Source organism: Vulpes vulpes, chromosome 10 (genome assembly GCF_048418805.1).
Source record: "Vulpes vulpes isolate BD-2025 chromosome 10, VulVul3, whole genome shotgun sequence".
NCBI classification, from domain to species: Eukaryota; Metazoa; Chordata; class Mammalia; order Carnivora; family Canidae; genus Vulpes; species Vulpes vulpes.
The window spans coordinates 51,549,188-51,566,737 of NC_132789.1; the positions used below are offsets into that span (position 1 = coordinate 51,549,188).

The following is a 17,550-nucleotide window of genomic DNA, read 5'->3' on the forward strand; positions in this document are numbered from 1 at the left end:
GAACGACGTCTTCCTGAGTCTTCCGTGTATCCTGAACACTCGGGGCTTAACCAGTGTGATCAATCAGAAGCTGAAGGATGATGAGGTTGTCCAGCTCAAGAAAAGTGCAGATACCTTGTGGGACATCCAGAAAGACCTAAAAGATCTGTGAGCTTCTAGGCTGTAGAAATTTAAAACCATGATGTGATTAACTGTGAGCCTTTAGTTTTTCATCCATATACGTGGATCACAGTTTGCTTTTATCTTCCTAAATATGTCAATCTGCGCTCACAGAACCAAAGCCCATGCTTGGTTTAATGCTTGCAATATGAGCCTTGAACAAATTAACTATTGTAGTGTGAAAAAAATAAAATGTGGCAACTCAAACTGAATCTAGTCTCTTTGAGACTGTGACCAATGGGTCCAATGTGATCCTATTTTCCTCTGTTTATTCGTCAATCAGTAAGACTTCACTGGGCATCACCACCAGGCACAGCCCTGTGACCCATTCTTTAGAAGCATAAGGACACAGATCGCTCTGTTACAACCTTCAAAGGCTCCTTGGTTGGTCTGTCTGGCTACCAGATAAATGGGAAAGATATTGACTGGTGAATCAATGTTGACCATGCCAGCACAACTTACTAACACTGAAGCTCAGACTCTAAAATTGTCCTCCTCAGATGCATATTCACAGGATCTCCATGAGCTGTAGCCCCCACCCATCTCCTGGGCACTCTCTATCTGGTGAACTCTTACTCACCCTTCAGGGTCCCATTTTTGTTTGTAGTTTTCTCCTTCCCTGGATGGGCCCAGCCCACTATTCACTCTTTCAGTACAGGCCTTAGCAAGTTTCCCTGTACTGCCTTAGTTTTCTGCCTTGACCTCCCAGAGCGTGAGCTCAGGAAGCATTTGCTGAGTGCATCAGTGACTGAATGAATGAGCATTCCTGGGAGGAACTTGGCAAAGGAATGTTTACCCCGTTACAGAAGGAGAATCTGAGGCACAGAGAGTGTGATTGCCTGGCTTCGTATGTCCTGAGCGAGCCCTGAGGCTGGGCCTCCTGAGTGTGAGGCCAGTGCTCTGCCTGCTGGCACAGTCAGCCCAGAACACAAGTGAATGGTGGACTGGGATAAGTGTGGGGAACAGTGCAGAAGCAGCTGGGGCAGACAGTATGGAGGCCCCCTGATTCTTTTTTTTTTCATTTTTTTTAAATTAATTTTTATTGGTGTTCAATTTACCAACATACAGAGAAACACCCAGTGCTCATCCCTTCAAGTGTCCGCCTCAGTGCCCGTCACCCATTCCCCTCCACCCCCCGCCCTCCTCCCCTTCCACCACCCCTATTTCTTTTCCCAGAGTTAGGAGTCTTCATGTTCTGTCTCCCTTCCTGATATTTCCCAACATTTCTTTTCCCTTCCTTTATATTCCCTTTCACTATTTTTTATATTCCCCAAATGAATGAGAACATATACTGTTTGTCCTTCTCCGATTGACTTACTTCACTCAGCATAATACCCTCCAGTTCCATCCACGTTGAAGCAAATGGTGCGTATTTGTCATTTCTAATTGCTGAGTAATATTCCATTGTATACATAAACCACATCTTCTTTATTCATTCATCTTTCGATGGACACCGAGGCTCCTTCCACAGTTTGGCTATTGTGGACATTGCTGCTAGAAACATCAGGGTGCAGGTGTCCCGGCGTTTCATTGCATCTGTATCTTTGGGGTAAATCCCCAACAGTGCAATTGCTGGGTCGTAGGGCAGGTCTATTTTTAACTTTTTGAGGAACCTCCACACAGTTTTCCAGAGTGGCTGCACCAGTTCACATTCCCACCAACAGTGTAAGAGGGTTCCCTTTTCTCCGCATCCTCTGCAACATTTGTTGTTTCCTGCCTTGTTAATTTTCCCACCTTCTCACTGGTGTGAGGTGGGATCTCATTGTGGTTTTGATTTGTATTTCCCTGATGGCAAGTGACGCAGAGCATTTTCTCATGTGCATGTTGGCCATGTCCATGTCTTCCTCTGTGAGATTTCTCTTCATGTCTTTTGCCCATTTCATGATTGGATTGTTTGTTTCCTTGGTTTTGAGTTTAATAAGTTCTTTATAGATTTTGGAAACTAGCCCTTTATCTGATACGTCATTTGCAAATATCTTCTCCCATTCTGTAGGTTGTCTTTTAGTTTTGTTGACTGTATCTTTTGCTGTGCAAAAGCTTCTTATCTTGATGAAGTCCCAATAGTTCATTTTTGCTTTTGTTTCTTTTGCCTTTGTGGATGTATCTTGCAAGAAGTTACTGTGGCCAAGTTCAAAAAGTGTGTTGCCTGTGTTCTCCTCTAGGATTTTGATGGACTCTTGTCTCACATTTAGATCTCTCATCCATTTTGAGTTTATCTTTGTGTATGGTGAAAGAGAGTGGTCCAGTTTCATTCTTCTGCATGTGGATGTCCAATGTTCCCAGCACCATTTATTGAAGAGACTGTCTTTCTTCCAATGGATAGTCTTTCCCTTTATCGAATATTAGTTGACCATACATTTCAGGGTCCACTTCTGGGTTCTCTATTCTGTTCCATTGATCTATGTGTCTGTTTTTGTGCCAGTACCACACTGTCTTGATGACCACAGCTTTGTAGTACAACCTGAAATCTGGCATTGTGATGCCCCCAGCTATGGTTTTCTTTTTTAAAATTCCCCTGGCTATTCGGGGTCTTTTCTGATTCCACACAAATCTTAAAATAATTTGTTCCAACTCTCTGAAGAAAGTCCATGGTATTTTGATAGGGATTGCATTAAATGTGTAAATTGCCCTGGGTAACATTGACATTTTTAAAATATTCATTTTGCCAATCCATGAGCATGGAATATTTTTCCATCTCTTTGTGTCTTCAATTTCTTTCAGAAGTGTTCTATAGTTTTTAGGGTATAGGTCCTTTACCTCTTTGGTTAGGTTTATTCCTAGGTATCTTATGCTTTTGGGTGCAATTGTAAATGGGATTGACTCCTTAATTTCTCTTTCTTCAGTCTCATTGTTAGTGTATAGAAATGCCATTGATTTCTGGGCATTGATTTTGTATCCTGCAATGCTACCAAATTGCTGTATGAGTTCTAGCAATCTTGGGGTGGAGGCTTTTGGGTTTTCTATGTAGAGTATCATGTCATCAGCGAAGAGGGAGAGTTTGACTTCTTCTTTGCCAATTTGAATGCCTTTAATGTCTTTTTGTTGTCTGATTGCTGAGGCGAGGACTTCCAGTACTATGTTGAATAGCAGTGGTGAGAGTGGACATCCCTGTCTTGTTCCTGATCTTAGGGGAAAGGCTCCCAGTGCTTCCCCATTGAGAATTATATTTGCTGTGGGCTTTTCGTAGATGGCTTTTAAGATGTCGAGGAATGTTCCCTCTATCCCAACACTCTGAAGGGTTTTGATCAGGAATGGATGCTGTATTTTGTCAAATGCTTTCTCTGCATCGAATGAGAGGATCATATGGTTCTTGGTTTTTCTCTTGCTGATATGATGAATCACATTGATTGTTTTACGAGTGTTGAACCAGCCTTGTGTACCAGGGATAAATCCTACTTGGTCATGGTGAAAAATTTTCTTAATGTGTTGTTGGATCCTATTGGCTAGTATCTTGTTGAGAATTTTTGCATCCATGTTCATCAGGGATATTGGTCTGTAATTCTCCTTTTTGGTGGGGTCTTTGTCTGGTTTCAGAATTAAGGTGATGCTGGCCTCATAGAACGAATTTGGAAGTACTCCATCTCTTTCTATCTTTCCAAACAGCTTTAGTAGAATAAGTATGATTTCTTCTTTAAACGTTTGATAGAATTCCCCAGGGAAGCCATCTGGCCCTGGACTCTTGTGTCTTGGGAGGTTTTTGATGACTGATTCAATTTCCTCCCTGGTTATTGGCCTGTTCAGGTTTTCTATTTCTTCCTGCTCCAGTTTTGGTAGTTTGTGGCTTTCCAGGAATGCGTCCATTTCTTCTAGATTGCCTAATTTATTGGCGTACAGCTGTTCATAATATGTTTTTAAAATCGTTTGTATTTCCTTGGTGTTGGTAGTGATCTCTCCTTTCTCATTCATGATTTTATTAATTTGAGTCTTCTCTCTCTTCTTTTTAATAAGGTTGGCTAATGGTTTATCTATCTTATTAATTCTTTCAAAGAACCAACTCCTGGTTCTGTTGATCTGTTCCACAGTTCTTGTGGTCTCGATTTCATTTAGTTCTGCTCGAATTTTAATTAACTGTCTTTTTCTGCTGGGGGTGGGGTCTATTTGTTGCTTTTTCTCTAGTTCCTTTATGTGTAATGTGAGCTTTTGAATTTGAGTTCTTTCCAGTTTTTGAATGTATGCTGTATTGCGATGTATTTCCCCCTCAGGACTGCTTTTGCTGCATCCCAAAGATTTTGAACGGTTGCATCTTCATTCTCATTAGTTTCCATGAATCTTTTTAATTCTTCCTTAATTTCCTGGTTGACCTTTTCATCCTTTAGCAGCATGGTCCTTAACCTCCACGTGTTTGTGGTCCTTCCAAACTTCTTGTTGTGATTAAGTTCTAATTTCAAGGCATTATGGTCTGAGAATATACAGGGGACTATCCCGATCTTTTGGTATCGGTTCAGACCCGATTTGTGACCCAGTATGTGGTCTATTCTGGAGAAAGTTTCATGTGCACTTGAGAAGAATGTGTATTCAGTTGAGTTTGGATGTAAAGTTCTGTAGATCTGTGAAATCCATCTGGTCCAGTGTATCATTTAAAGCTCTCGTTTCTTTGGAGATGTTGTGCTTAGAAGACCTATTGAGGGTAGAAAGAGCTAGATTGAAGTCACCAAGTATAAGTGTATTATTATCAAAGTATTTCTTGAGTTTGGTTATTAATTGGTTTAAGTATTTGGCAGCTCCCACATTCGGGGCATATATATTGAGGATTGTTAAGTCCTCTTGTTGGATAGATCCTTTGAGTATGAGATAGTGTCCCTCTTCATCTCTCACTATAGTCTTCGGGGTAAATTTTAATTTATCTGATATAAGGATGGCTACCCCTGCTTTCTTTTGAGGACCATTTGAATGGTAAATCGTTCTCCAACCTTTTATTTTGAAGTTGTAGGTGTCCTTCTGTCTAAAATGAGTCTCTTGTAGACAGCAAATAGATGGGTCCTGCTTTTTTATCCAGTCTGAAACCCTGCGCCTTTTGATGGGGTCATTAAGCCCGTTCACGTTCAGAGTTACTATTGACAGATATGAGTTTAGTGTCATCATATCTATTCATTCCTTGTTTTTGTGGATTGTTCCACTGAACTTCTTCTTAAAGGGGAATTTTAAGAGTCCCCCTTAAAATTTCTTGCAGAGCTGGTTTGGAGGTCACATATTCTTTCAGTTCCTGCCTGTCTTGGGAGCTCTTTATCTCTCCTTCCATTTTGAATGAGAGCCTTGCTTGATTAAGTATTCTTGGTTGCATGTTCTTCTCATTTAGGACCCTGAATATATCCTGCCAGCCCTTTTTGGCCTGCCAGGTCTCTGTGGAGAGGTCTGCTGTTACCCTAATATTCCTTCCCATAAAAGTCAGGGACTTTTTTTCTCTTGCTGCTTTAAGGATCTTCTCCTTATCTTTGGAATTTGCAAGCTTCACTATTAAACTTCGAGGTGTTGAATGGTTTTTGTTGATTTTAGGGGGGGATCTCTCTATTTCCTGGATCTGAATGCCTGTTTCCCTTCCCAGATTCGGAAAGTTTTCAGCTAGGATTTGTTCAAATACATATTCTGGCCCTCTGTCCCTTTTGGCGCCCTCGGCAACCCCAATTAAACGTAGGTTTTTCTTCCTCAGGCTGTCATTTATCTCCCTTAATCTATCCTCATGGTCTTTTAATTGTTTGTCTCTTTTTTCCTCAGTTTCCCTCTTTGCCATCAACTTGTCTTCTAAGTCACTCACTCGTTCTTCCCCCTCGTTAAGCCTCGTCGTTAGGACTTCTAGCCTCGATTGCATCTCATTTAATTGATTTTTAATTTCTGCCTGATTGGATCTAAATTCTGCAGTCATGAAGTCTCTTGAGTCCTTTATGGTTCTTTCTAGAGCCACCAGTAGCTGTATAATAGTGCTTCTGAATTGGCTTTCTGACATTGAATTGTAATCCAGATTTTGTAATTCTGTGGGAGAGAGGACTGTTTCTGATTCTTTTTTTTTGAGGTGAGGTTTTTCTTCTAGTCATTTTGCTCAGTGCAGAGTAGGGCCCCTGATTCTAATCTCATTTGACCCTCTCAAAGGCGACTTTCCTCTGGCCACATCACGTTAGCTCCCCATAAGTGTTCTTTTCTCAGAAATGGGATAACCATTAACCCAAGCACACCTCCTGGACATTTGGTACACTAGGCTGTACATTTTTTGCAGTCACGGTTCATGTCTGTTTTGCTGGCCACTGTGGCCTGGCGCGTAGCTCACCCACAGGCACAAAGTAGGTGCTCCTGAAATAATTGATGAATAACAGGGAGAAGGGCAAAGGGGAATGTGCCATGGTTTTAAATTATCACTGTCTGTTCAGAAGGTTTCCTTCCTACCGATTCCTAAGGTGGATCCTCTCAGTTAATGAACTCTGGAATCCCAGTCTAAGCTCTGCCCTGGTGCTTCGATCCCCCTCCAGTTGGGCAGGGCCATCCTCCCCTGATTGGCTAGGCCGGGTGCTCAGGGGATTTCAGCAACACTCAGGGAGAGTCAGTGACCCAGCAGCCCCTGAACCATGAGTGTCTCTCTACTGAGCCTCACCAGACCCCTGGACACTGTGTCTGGGCTCCTGCAGCTGGCCTTCCTGCTAGGCCTGGCTCTGCTGCTGCTCAAGGCAGCACAGCTCTACCAGTGCAGGCAGTGGCTGCTCAAAGCTGTCCAGCAGTTCCCGTCCCCTCCTTCCCACTGGCTCTTCGGTCACAAGCGGGAGGTAGGAAGCGGCTGGACTGGGGAGAGGGAGGGCTGGGCGGGCTGGGGAAGGCAGCAACTACCTACCCAACATCTGTTTGGTGCCGCGCTAGCTGTGTGGGAGGAGTGCCGAGGAGAAGCCCACCTATAGAGCGGCTCACCAGTGGTTTATGGATTCAACAAGTAGTAGGAGTCAACTGGGGAGTTGTAGTCAACTGACTCAAGGAACCCAAGGACATCTTGGTAAATGATGATTTGATGGATGAACAAAGCACGAGAAAGGGCTTCTAATGTACAGTTTGGGGTTCCCAAATCTTCCGCAGAGACTTGGGCTTCCCTCCATCAGAGCATTAGTATCCTCTACTGTCAGGGCCTCTTAAATCTGTCAGTTAGCAAAATAAAATATATAAATTTAAATTTTAAAATGTAATCCATTTTATGCTCCAAATAAGTAAAATTATATGGCAAAACTTCTTACCAAGTGATGAAAGTTGTCATAAATTTTTTATGCAAATGTTGCACTAATGACTTCCTGAAGTTTTGTACACCATGGAGTCAATCCCTGATAAGTTTCTGTAGGCAGTTGATTGTGAAGGCTGCTAATTCTACTCAACAATGGGACAGAATCTGACCTGTGGACAAACCTTGGACAGCCCAGAAAGTCTGTATCAGAGGCAATGTCATAAGAAACAGATCTGAATACTTAGTTCTTCTGGTAGATCAAGAACTCTCCCCCTATGCCCAACCTGCCCTTTCCCCTGGCACTAGTCCTGGAACCGGAAGGTTCTATTGATTTATCTTTCTTTTGGTGACAGTTGCAAAAAGAAGACGAGCTGCAGCTGCTACTGAAATGGATAGAGGACTTCCCATGTGCATTTTCTCGCTGGATATGGGGCACAGAGGCAGAGATCATGATCTATGATCCTGACTACATGAAACTGATCCTGGGGCGATCTGGTGAGAGGACACCCTCATACCTGTTGAAGCAGCTCTTCCCTCTTGGACACATGCCCAGGGGTCTGTGAAATTGCAGAAACCATGAGAGGCTCAGCCCTCAATACCTGACCCTCTATTAACCATCCCCCCCACCCTGTCCCAGAAGCCAGATGAAGGCCAGATAATTCTTTAACTGAATGCTGAAAGAGCTGTGTTGGGCTACTTTTTTCTTTTCCTTTCCTTTCCTTTCTTTTTTCCCTGGCTTTTCTCTTTTCTAATCTTTCCTGTTGTATTCTGCTCCTTTCTTTTCTTTTCTTTCTTTTTTTTTTTTGCTCCTTTCTTTTCTGTAATTTTCTTCTTCCTTCCTTCCTGCCTGCCAGCCTTCTTTCCTTCCTTTCTTAACCAAACTGAGATGATTGCAGAACTGAAAGACAGTTTCTCATACAAGAGAGCTTGGATTTGGCACTTCTAACTATTGCCTGTGCTGGGTAATGGGATGCCTGAGACTCAACAACTCACAGAAAAGAACTCAGAAATTCTGTCTTTTCTTTGACACTAAAAGAAAGCCTTTGTCTCTGTCCAATCCACCTACCTGGTCTAGTGGGGCTCTGCTGTGGGACACTGAGTCTGCCTTCTTGAACCAACATTCACTATCAGGAAAGAAAAAGAGTACAGGTTCAGAGGCAAGTAGGAAGTGGCTTGACACAAAATGCCGGCTGACAAGCATCAGCAAGGGATGGGGGCCAAAGATCTAGACCGCAGCTGCCTTTGGGACCAGCTGAATTCCTTGGTCACCACCAGTTTGCTGTCATGTCCTTCTTACTTTTCAGACCCAAAATCTGATGGCTCCTACAGACTCATGGCTCCCTGGATAGGTAAGTATGTTTAACTAGGACTATGGTCCACCATCTGCTTAGGTTTGCCAGCAACAGTCCATTTGGCCCAGAATAACAAGATGAGACCAGCACCACAGTGACTCCACTCAACTCTGAATTGAGCCCCCTTCTCTCCTTCTGATAAAACCCTCACCCCCTCCGAATGGTGGTGGAGCCCTCCTGTAGCTCAGCTTCTCCCACATTGCTTCTCAGCCCTCACCAACGAACTCAGCCAACTTCTGACAGAAGTCCTTGTACAACCCATCCCCTGCTCTGTTTCAACCTCCATGTCACAGCTGTCATAACCACTTCCTGGCCTCAGGCTTTAGGAAGTCCCCTTCTTGACATGCACTGGCCTTTCCTGCTTTGCCAAGGATGCCCTTCTTCTGACACCCTGGGTTCCTCCCATATCGTCCCTGGATAACTCGGGCAGGTCCCTTCCCACCCACCCCCCTAACACACTGTGGTCCAGGGTATGGTTTGCTCCTGCTGAATGGAGAGACATGGTTCCAGCACCGGCAGATGCTGACCCCAGCCTTCCACTATGACATCCTGAAGCCCTACGTGAGACTCATGGCTGACTCTGTCCAAGTGATGCTGGTAAGTCTAACACTACCTCACCTGCACACTCACACCCACAGCACAGTTCACAAAGTCCATTCTCAGAAAGCTGTGTCCTTCAGAAATCCATTAGCATGGCCCCTGGAATCACACACGTACACCCTTCAATGAGACACAGCCCCTGGAAGGTGGATGGGACGGGAAAGCACCTGGCACCCACTTTCATCCACTACTTGCTCTCTACCCACAGGAGAGAGAAACATGGTGGAGATAGGGTCCCTTCTCCTCCCACTTGCATGTCTTTGGCTTGGATAGGAAGAGAAGTCAATACCCCTGGAAAATAGGACAAGCTGCCTCTGGCTGGCCTGGGAAATAGCAGCTACAGTGGCAGCAGGGACATCTCAGATGTCACTCAGGTGGGCTCTGGGGTGGGATTGACGGCGTCTGCATGGATCTTAGCCACTCCGTGGAGGGAAATATAAACCAGGTCTCAACCCCCAGGGCTGGGTCCTGCCAGTACATCATCTCTGAGCACGACCCTATTGCTCACTCACTGTACTCAGCTGACCTTTGCTGAACAAGAGGAATTGACATCCCAAATACTCCTTTCTTAGGGACCCCTATACTGGCCCCTTGACCTTTCTCTTACCTTGACACTTGTTCCCTAAATTGGGACTTCATCTAATGCTCTGTGTAGCTCAGTCCCAGGGCAGAAAAGATTCCCCCTTTATCTCCTGAGTAATGATGTTTCCAGTCTACTAAAAGGTGGTTATCGCCATAACGTATCCCTAAGTGAGCCTCAAGAGATCATTCTTAATAAAATAACAACAGTTTGAGAAAATACTCGACATATCACAAATATTCAGTTCTATGAACAAACATTATATGTTCTCATTCATTGGGGGAATGTAAATAATAGTGAAAGGGAATAGAAGGGAAGGGAAAGGAAATGGGTGGGAAATATCAGAGAGGGAGACAGAACATAAAGACTCCTAACTCTGGAAAACAAACTAGGGGTGGTGGAAGGGGAGGAGGGCTGGGGGTGGGGGTGAATGGGTGATGGGCACTGAGGGGGGTACTTGATGGGATGAACACTGGGTGTTATTCTATATGTTGGTAAATTGAACACCAATAAAAAATAAATTTATTATTAAAAAAAAACAAATATTTAGCTCTATGGTCCTAAATCGATGAAACACAACTCCTTTAGAAAGTGAGGACATGTCATCAGAATATGTGGAGCAGCAGAGAGAAAGCCTAACCTTGTCAGCATGGGCCTTCCAGAGGAGTAGAGAAGGATTAATGTGTCCCCTCTACACAGGACAAGTGGGAGGAACTCCTCACCCAGAACTCACATTTAGAGATCTTTGAACACGTCTCCTTGATGACCTTGGACACCATTATGAAGTGTGCCTTCAGCTACCAGGGCAACCACCAGGCAGACAGGTTAGTGAAATGCACAGTGGCAGCGTCCTATTTCCTACCAACTGGTGTGGACTCATCTGGAGGCAGTTCCAGTAGTTGGGATGTTTACCAACTCAAAGAGCCACATTCTGCAGAGAGCCCCAGTCTGACACAGTCAAATTCAGCCCACGCCAAACCTGCATTAGGCACAGACTCTGATCCTTGCCTCAGGGAGAAGCCTGGCTGCACAAGTCCCTCATAAATGGCTGAGGGTCTCTGGGGCATAAGACAGAAATGTCAGATGCCTAGGGTCACCTGCACCAATGACTGAGGAAACCTCCACCCACAGCCCCACTCCACTCCAGTTCAGATGCCTCCCTCCACCTAGTCCCTTCTGCACCATTCTCTTTCAGGAACTCCCAGTCCTACATTCAGGCCATTCGAGATCTGAACAACCTGGTGTTTGCCCGGATGAGGAATGTTTTCTACCAGAAAGACTTTTTCTACTGGCTGACCTCTGAAGGCCGCAGGAACCACAAGGCCTGCCAGCTTGCCCATCAACACACAGGTTGGACACTGCCCTCTGGGCTCCTCCCCTCCTTCATCAGGCACATCCCAAAGGGATGGGCCCTGATGCCTCAGGCAGAGGCTTTCCCCTCAGTGCCCCTCCAGAACCTGGGACAAACCCACTCTGGATCCCCACCTAGTGCACCTGTTAGGGTGCCAGGTAAAATGCAGGAAGCTACATGCACCACAACATGGGTGAAGGTTGAATGAGCTCCCCTGACAGCCACATACAAGCAGAGCCTCCTTGGGCTATGCTGTTGAGGGGAGCACTGACATGCAAATACCTGGTGCTAGGGCTCTCACCCTGGCATGCACACCCATTGCTACACTCCTTTTGACCCCCTTGGCACCCTGACTGTGGCACAGGGGGCAGGTGGGATATGTGGCTGGCTATGTCTGGGCACCCAGAACTCTCAACTCCGCCTGGAACACTGTTTGGGCAGACCGAGTGATCAAGCGGAGGAAGGCTCAGCTACAGGAGGAGGGAGAGCTGGAGAAGATCAGGAACAAGAGGCACTTGGACTTCCTGGACATCCTCCTCTTAGCCAAAGTGAGTGTGGCAGGGGAGGCCTGAGCATTTGCCCACAGGTGGGGAACAAGGGTGCAAACTCAAAGTCTGCCCTCTCTCTGGGTCTTCCTTCCTAGGTGGAGAATGGGAGGGGCTTGTCTGACAAGGACCTCCGTGCAGAAGTGGACACATTCATGTTTGAGGGGCATGACACCACAGCCAGTGGCATCTCCTGGATCCTCTATGCTCTGGCCACACACCGCGAGCATCAGCAGAGGTGCCGGGAGGAGATCCAGAGCCTTCTGGGGGATGGTGCCTCCATCACCTGGTGAGTCTCATGAGATGGGAGGGCTTTGGGAGGGTCCTGCCCCCTCAGCTAGAGAATAACCTGGTTGGCAGGGCCTTGCCCGCCTTTCAAGATAGCTTTGTTTTAGGGAGCACCTGGACCAGATGCCCTACACCACCATGTGCATCAAGGAGGCACTGCGACTGTATCCACCAGTTCCAGGTGTTGGCAGAGAGCTCAGCAAGCCCATCACCTTCCCTGATGGACGCTCTTTGCCCAAAGGTATGGCCTTCACCACTCTCACTCCACAAGCACTCCTGGGGGACGCGTGGGAGATCTGAAATCCACATGTCCTGGGGCGGTTTTTGAATGTCTTTAAGACTCATTTCTGGGCAACCCGGGTGGCTCAGCAGTTTAGCGCCGCCTTCAGCCCAGGGCATGATCCTGGAATCCAGGGATCGAGTCCCATGTTAGGCTACCTGCATGGAACTTGCTTCTCTCTCTGCCTATCTCTCTCTCTCTCTCTCTCTCTCTCTCTCTCTCTCTCATGTCTCTCATGAATAAATAAATAAAATCTTTTTTAAAAATAAGACTCTTTTCCCCCTCAAGTAAATCAATATTTACTTTGTTGTTTGGGTGAGGTATATAATACGCTTTGCACAGAGCTTAAATCCAGCTAAAGCTCAATAAATAAAGACATGAGGGCCTCTCAATGTAGCTTTCAGTTTGCTCTAATATTCTAATTCCCTGAGATATGAGTGCTTAGAGACAATCAGAATGGGCAAGGGGAGATGTGGTCTTTCCTTATAGTGTCTAGGCTAATGAGAGAGATTAGAGAATTTTCTGTCATGGCTCAGATGGTGCAGTCTCTGGAGATCCCTCAGGTTGATGGAGAGAGCAGCTGGTGACCACATCTGAGGTCCCTGCCATGGTCTAGTCTACCTTTTAGCTCACCTCTGCTCTGAATCCCAGCCCTGCCACATCCCAGCTGGGTGGTCATAGGCAAGTTGCTCAGCCTCTCTGAGGCTTAGGTGCTCAGGTGAACAATGGGCATTGGGCCTTCCTTGGAGGGTTGTTGTGAGATGGATTAGTCAATGCATATTCCCCTAGGGCTCATGGATGGTACTTGGTAAATGTGAGTTGTCCCTTGAGCTGCTCTCTAATATATGCCTCCAGTTCTTTCTGCTTCTCACCCTGGTCTGGATATCTACTAATCTGGGCACATGTGCTGTGCCATGTCTGCCTCACCTCTCCTGCTACACTATCATTCCCCTCAGAGTGATGAGAAGCGACTCTCTTAGCAGGTGCCAAGCTGTGTGGGCAAACACCTGGCCCCTCAGGCAGGTATGACCATTCTTCTCTCTTCTGCCCCACAGGATTCTTAGTCTTGCTCTCCTTTTATGCCCTTCACCACAATCCGAATGTGTGGCCAAACCCAGAGGTACGATGGCCTTGGGAGGATGGGATGGGGGAATCTCTGCAAACCAATCCCTCCTCCTGTTTCATTTCTGGGTGTGTCCTGAGGTTGGGAGGAAGGAGGAGCTAGACCACACCTATCCTGGCCCCGGGGCTTTTCTGCAGGTGTTTGACCCTTCCCGGTTTGCACCAGGTGTCTCTCCACAGAGCCATGCTTTCCTGCCCTTCTCAGGAGGATCAAGGTGAGGCAATTTTCCTTGGGTGGGTGGGTGGGGTGTCACTGGATGCATATCTGATGTTTGCAATGTCCTGTGTTCATCTGTGGTGTCTGCAGTTATTAGCCTTGTGTGATTATGTGCTGAGAAAGAAGTGTGTGTCTCTGTGTTCAAAAGGAAGGTGGCAATCACAACCTGCCATGGAAACTTTGACCCATTGCTCTCCCCTATGGTTGACAATGGTCAACCATAAGTCAGTGTCATGGTGCTCCAAAGTTCAGTGTATTCTAGTATTTTCCTCAATTTAGGAGGATGACTTCTCAGAATTTCAGTATTTTAGATGTTTGCTCTTCTTAATACCAGTAATGCCAAAAGATGTTTTCTCTTTTCCCATATTGTCAATCCAGTTCACTGCCTTTTGTACCTTATTCACTGATCTGTCATTCATGATATCAGTGATGTTTGCTTGTGTTTGGATTTCCTATGGATTCTTGTAAGCATTCTAGTCGTGTATAAGAATGGTTTGAGCAAAGTCCCACCCCAATGCCTTTCTTCTCTATTTTTGCAATCTGATACAACAAAATGTTTACTGCTCATTAGTATTCTCATAACCATGACAAATTTTCCAGTTGGCAAAATTCTTTACATGAATGGGATTTACCTATCATAGTCCCAGAGTCTACATACTGTACATTGGCAAGAAGCATAAAATTGAGGACAATCAACTGCTTTTGAGAGAAAAACCCACTATTTTATATATGAAAAACTTGAGAAGTCTCCTGATGTATAAAATATAAAGCACACTTGATGTGTTTCAACTGAATGACTATTCACCAGAGCAGTTACTGTGAAATCCTCCCGTGCTGCTGAGTGTCCTATAAATGGTAACTGCAGTGAACCTTGTAAGTAGTTACTAGAAACAACTTTTTTTCTGAATACATCAATCTGTGAGTTCTTCAAATAGTGAATCCACTCTTACAGAATAGGCTTTAGACAAACTCTTCTTCCAGATACTGGCTCCAGGATTTGGATTCTCCCTGGGATTGACTCCTTCCTGCTAGACATTGGTGCAAGTCATGTGGCTGCCAGTAGAGACAGGAGAAAGGTAGACAGCTCAATTCCTAGCTCAGAACTAGTGGCGGCTTTTGTTTATTCCTTTCTGGACTTGTTGTTGTTCAATAAACATCATTATAAGATTGCTTATTAAGCCCGACTCTGTGCCAAGCCTATGCTATGAGATGGGAAACTGCCCTGGCCTCCAGGAGTTCTCAGCCAAGAAATAAATGCCTCTACTCAAAAGAGACATCATCCATTCATTCTTTCTTGCCCTCACTCATTTACTAATTGACCCCACAGTAGGAAATTCCATGTTTCTGGCACTGTCCTATACTGGAAAGTGACGTGTCCTTGAGTAAAATACTTTGTGATTCAGGATACAGGAATGAAGAGGCACAGCCAATGGGGGGTAGGTGTGAGGCTGAGGGCAGATTGGCATTGCCCTTAGCCTTGGGCATTTGGCAGGCGGAGGTGGAGGGAGGGCATTCTCTGGGATCTCCTCAGCAGGAGCTGAGCTGGGAGACAGAGGTAGATAGGTGACAGGTGAGTGTGCCAACAACCCAGAGAGGGCTTTGATGCCAGCTGAGCCATATGGAGATGTTTACCTGTGATGGAGGACATGGGAGGCTCTGAGTATAGGAGGGTGGGGCATCAGGAGAGGGACCAGAGGTAGGAGACAGAAAAGTCCAGGTGAGGCGGCAGCTGAGGAATGATAGGCAGGGACATTTCTGCTGTAGAATTGGAAGGCAACAGCAGCTGATTGAATGAGGGACTGAGGAAGAGGTAGGCGTCTGGACCCAAACTGGAAGGCAGATGGCACAGCAGCTTGAGCATCCCTAAGGCTCTGCCCCTGCAGGGAACTTCCTTGTTGACATCCTGACTTCCTTACCCAACTCCATCTTGTCATTTCTGAGGATCTGGAGCCCTGTGTGCCTCCTGGATATGGTTAGAACCTGAAATGTGGCCCAGCCCACCCCCTCTGGTGCCCTGGTCTGGCCTCCACATTGTGAAACCAGAAATGGCTGGTGCAGAGAGCAAAGAACCTAATGATTAACCATTGTAGTGATCACTTGACTTGGCTCTGAAGCTCAAAGTGTTGACCCTCCTGTAACAGGGTTTCAGGCCTGCTGAGAGCAGAGGTAAGAGGAGGAGCTGATCCTGGAAGAGTGTAGGCTTTTGTCAGAGATCAAGGGGAGAGTGTTAACAAAGCAAGGCTTGGGGTAGAGATGTGCATTTGTCCTGAGGGAAGGGGATCAGGGCTGGGCCCATGCAGGCTGGCCCTGAACGGACTGTTCCTGGCAGGGACTTCGAGGCCACTCCTCATTTCCTTTTCCTTCCCTGACCCAGGAACTGCATCGGGCAGCACTTTGCCATGAACGAGTTGAAGGTGGCGGTGGCCCTGACCCTGCTCCGCTTTGAGCTGGCACCAGATCCCTTCAGAATCCCTGTCCCTACTCCAAAAATTGTGTTGATGTCCAAGAATGGGATCCACCTCCATCTCAGGAAGCTCCTCTAACCCTTGTGGGGACAAGGATGAGCACCGAGGGCCTCCTGCCTGCCATTCTGTCTTCCTGTCAGTCTCTCCTGTCTGCTGGCTTCTGCTCACTTCCTGCTTCCTGTCTGCCCACCTGCCAGCCTTCCTGCTCTCCTGCTCTCCTGCTCCTGCACATCAGACTGTCTGTGCTTCTGTCTCACACTTTTCCAAGATTCCTTCTTGTTTGCTTATTACAATCTCCTACCCAGCTGTCCCTCTGCCCACTTGATGCTGTCTGTTCCCTAACCTGCCTGTCCTCTGCATGTCTTTCCCCTTTTGCGCCTATTTGGTTGTCCCTATATTATTTTCCTCTGTCTGCTATGCCAACTTACTCCAGCCTCAGTGACTTAGAACAACACAAACTTGTTCTCTTACATTCTGGAGCTCAAAGTCTAAAATGGACTTTGTTGGACCACAGCCAAGATATTGGCCTGGTCCCACTACCTCTAGGCCCTAAGGGAGAATCCCTCTCTGCCTTGTCCAGCATCAAGCAGCATTCTTTCCAATCTTTAGCTCCTGGAGCATCCTCTTTTCAAATGCAACAGCATCTTTCAATGTCTTTCTGCTTCTGTCTTCAGATCCCCTTGTCTTCCATAAGGAGTTTTGTGATTAGACAGGTACGCTCAGAGAGAACAGACATACTTCAGCTTCGAGACATATCCCTCCTGCTATTCATGCTTTCCCTATTAGAAGTCCACAGACCTGGAAGGTTGGCTCCTTGGGGAGCCAAGATTCAGCCTGCTTAGTCCTTTTGTGACTCCTATTGGTCCTTGCTTCTAGCTTTCTCCTGTGTGTTACCTGTGTACCCATTTGATATTCACATACCCTCTTCTTTCCTCCTCCCACAAATAAAGTTTTAATGTTATATGGAGTGTGTGTTTTCCCTTTGATGTAGATAAATGGAAGAGAAGAGAGAGAAAGGGAGCAAAGACAAAAGAGACAAAGAAAGGAGGTAGTATCTGCTCTGTGATGCCAGGACCCCAGGAAGGCCAGATATGTCCCATTGCCTCAGGCCATGGAGTGGGCTTTCCAGGACACACTAGGGGGAGCCCATGCAGGCAAATGGATTGGCCAGTGGAAAAGGATGTCAGACTCCAATCAGCAAACTACTGGTGGCACCTCTCCCACAGGAAAGCCCCTTGGCAGTCCTTTGAATCTCTGGCCAGCCACCTTGAGTGGGAAGGGGCTTCTTCAACCCTGCCCCATTATGTGACTGCCTGGGTGCTAGTCCTCCTGGCCCTGGGCCCTGTTCCCAGGTCTTTGTTGCCCTCCTCCATCATCCCCTCTCAACCCAGCCACTATTCTG

The 17,550-nt window shown here is 46.3% G+C and overlaps 1 protein-coding gene across 4 annotated transcripts; it reads left to right on the top strand.

Annotated features, from left to right (window-relative positions):
- Window positions 1–6,502: 6,502 nt before the first annotated feature.
- Window positions 6,503–17,109, top strand: LOC112914960 (cytochrome P450 4A11-like). Of its 4 annotated transcripts, none has more exons than XM_072724081.1 (12): window positions 6,503–6,908; window positions 7,702–7,843; window positions 8,653–8,697; window positions 9,170–9,297; window positions 10,580–10,704; window positions 11,076–11,230; window positions 11,673–11,779; window positions 11,875–12,065; window positions 12,172–12,305; window positions 13,400–13,464; window positions 13,605–13,681; window positions 16,058–17,109. In XM_072724081.1, the coding sequence occupies exons 1-12, from the start codon at window positions 6,714–6,716 to the stop codon at window positions 16,224–16,226; spliced, it is 1,533 nt and encodes a 510-aa protein (XP_072580182.1). In that variant the 5' UTR covers window positions 6,503–6,713; the 3' UTR covers window positions 16,227–17,109. The 4 variants fall into 4 exon arrangements, with proteins under 4 accessions (XP_072580182.1, XP_072580181.1, XP_072580183.1 ...); XM_072724080.1 differs by having other exon boundaries at window positions 6,567–6,908; window positions 9,131–9,297; XM_072724082.1 differs by having other exon boundaries at window positions 6,567–6,908; window positions 9,131–9,297; window positions 13,633–13,681.
- Window positions 17,110–17,550: the final 441 nt, after the last annotated feature.

Excerpts from the sequence above, each read along its gene's own strand:
- LOC112914960 (XM_072724080.1), top strand. The coding sequence starts at position 6,714 with ATGAGTGTCTCTCTACTGAGCCTCACCAGACCCCTGGACACTGTGTCT. Across the intron at positions 11,780-11,874 it reads ACATCCTCCTCTTAGCCAAA|GTGGAGAATGGGAGGGGCTT; the intron begins GTGAGTGTGGCA and ends CTTCCTTCCTAG. Across the intron at positions 13,465-13,604 it reads ATGTGTGGCCAAACCCAGAG|GTGTTTGACCCTTCCCGGTT; the intron begins GTACGATGGCCT and ends GCTTTTCTGCAG.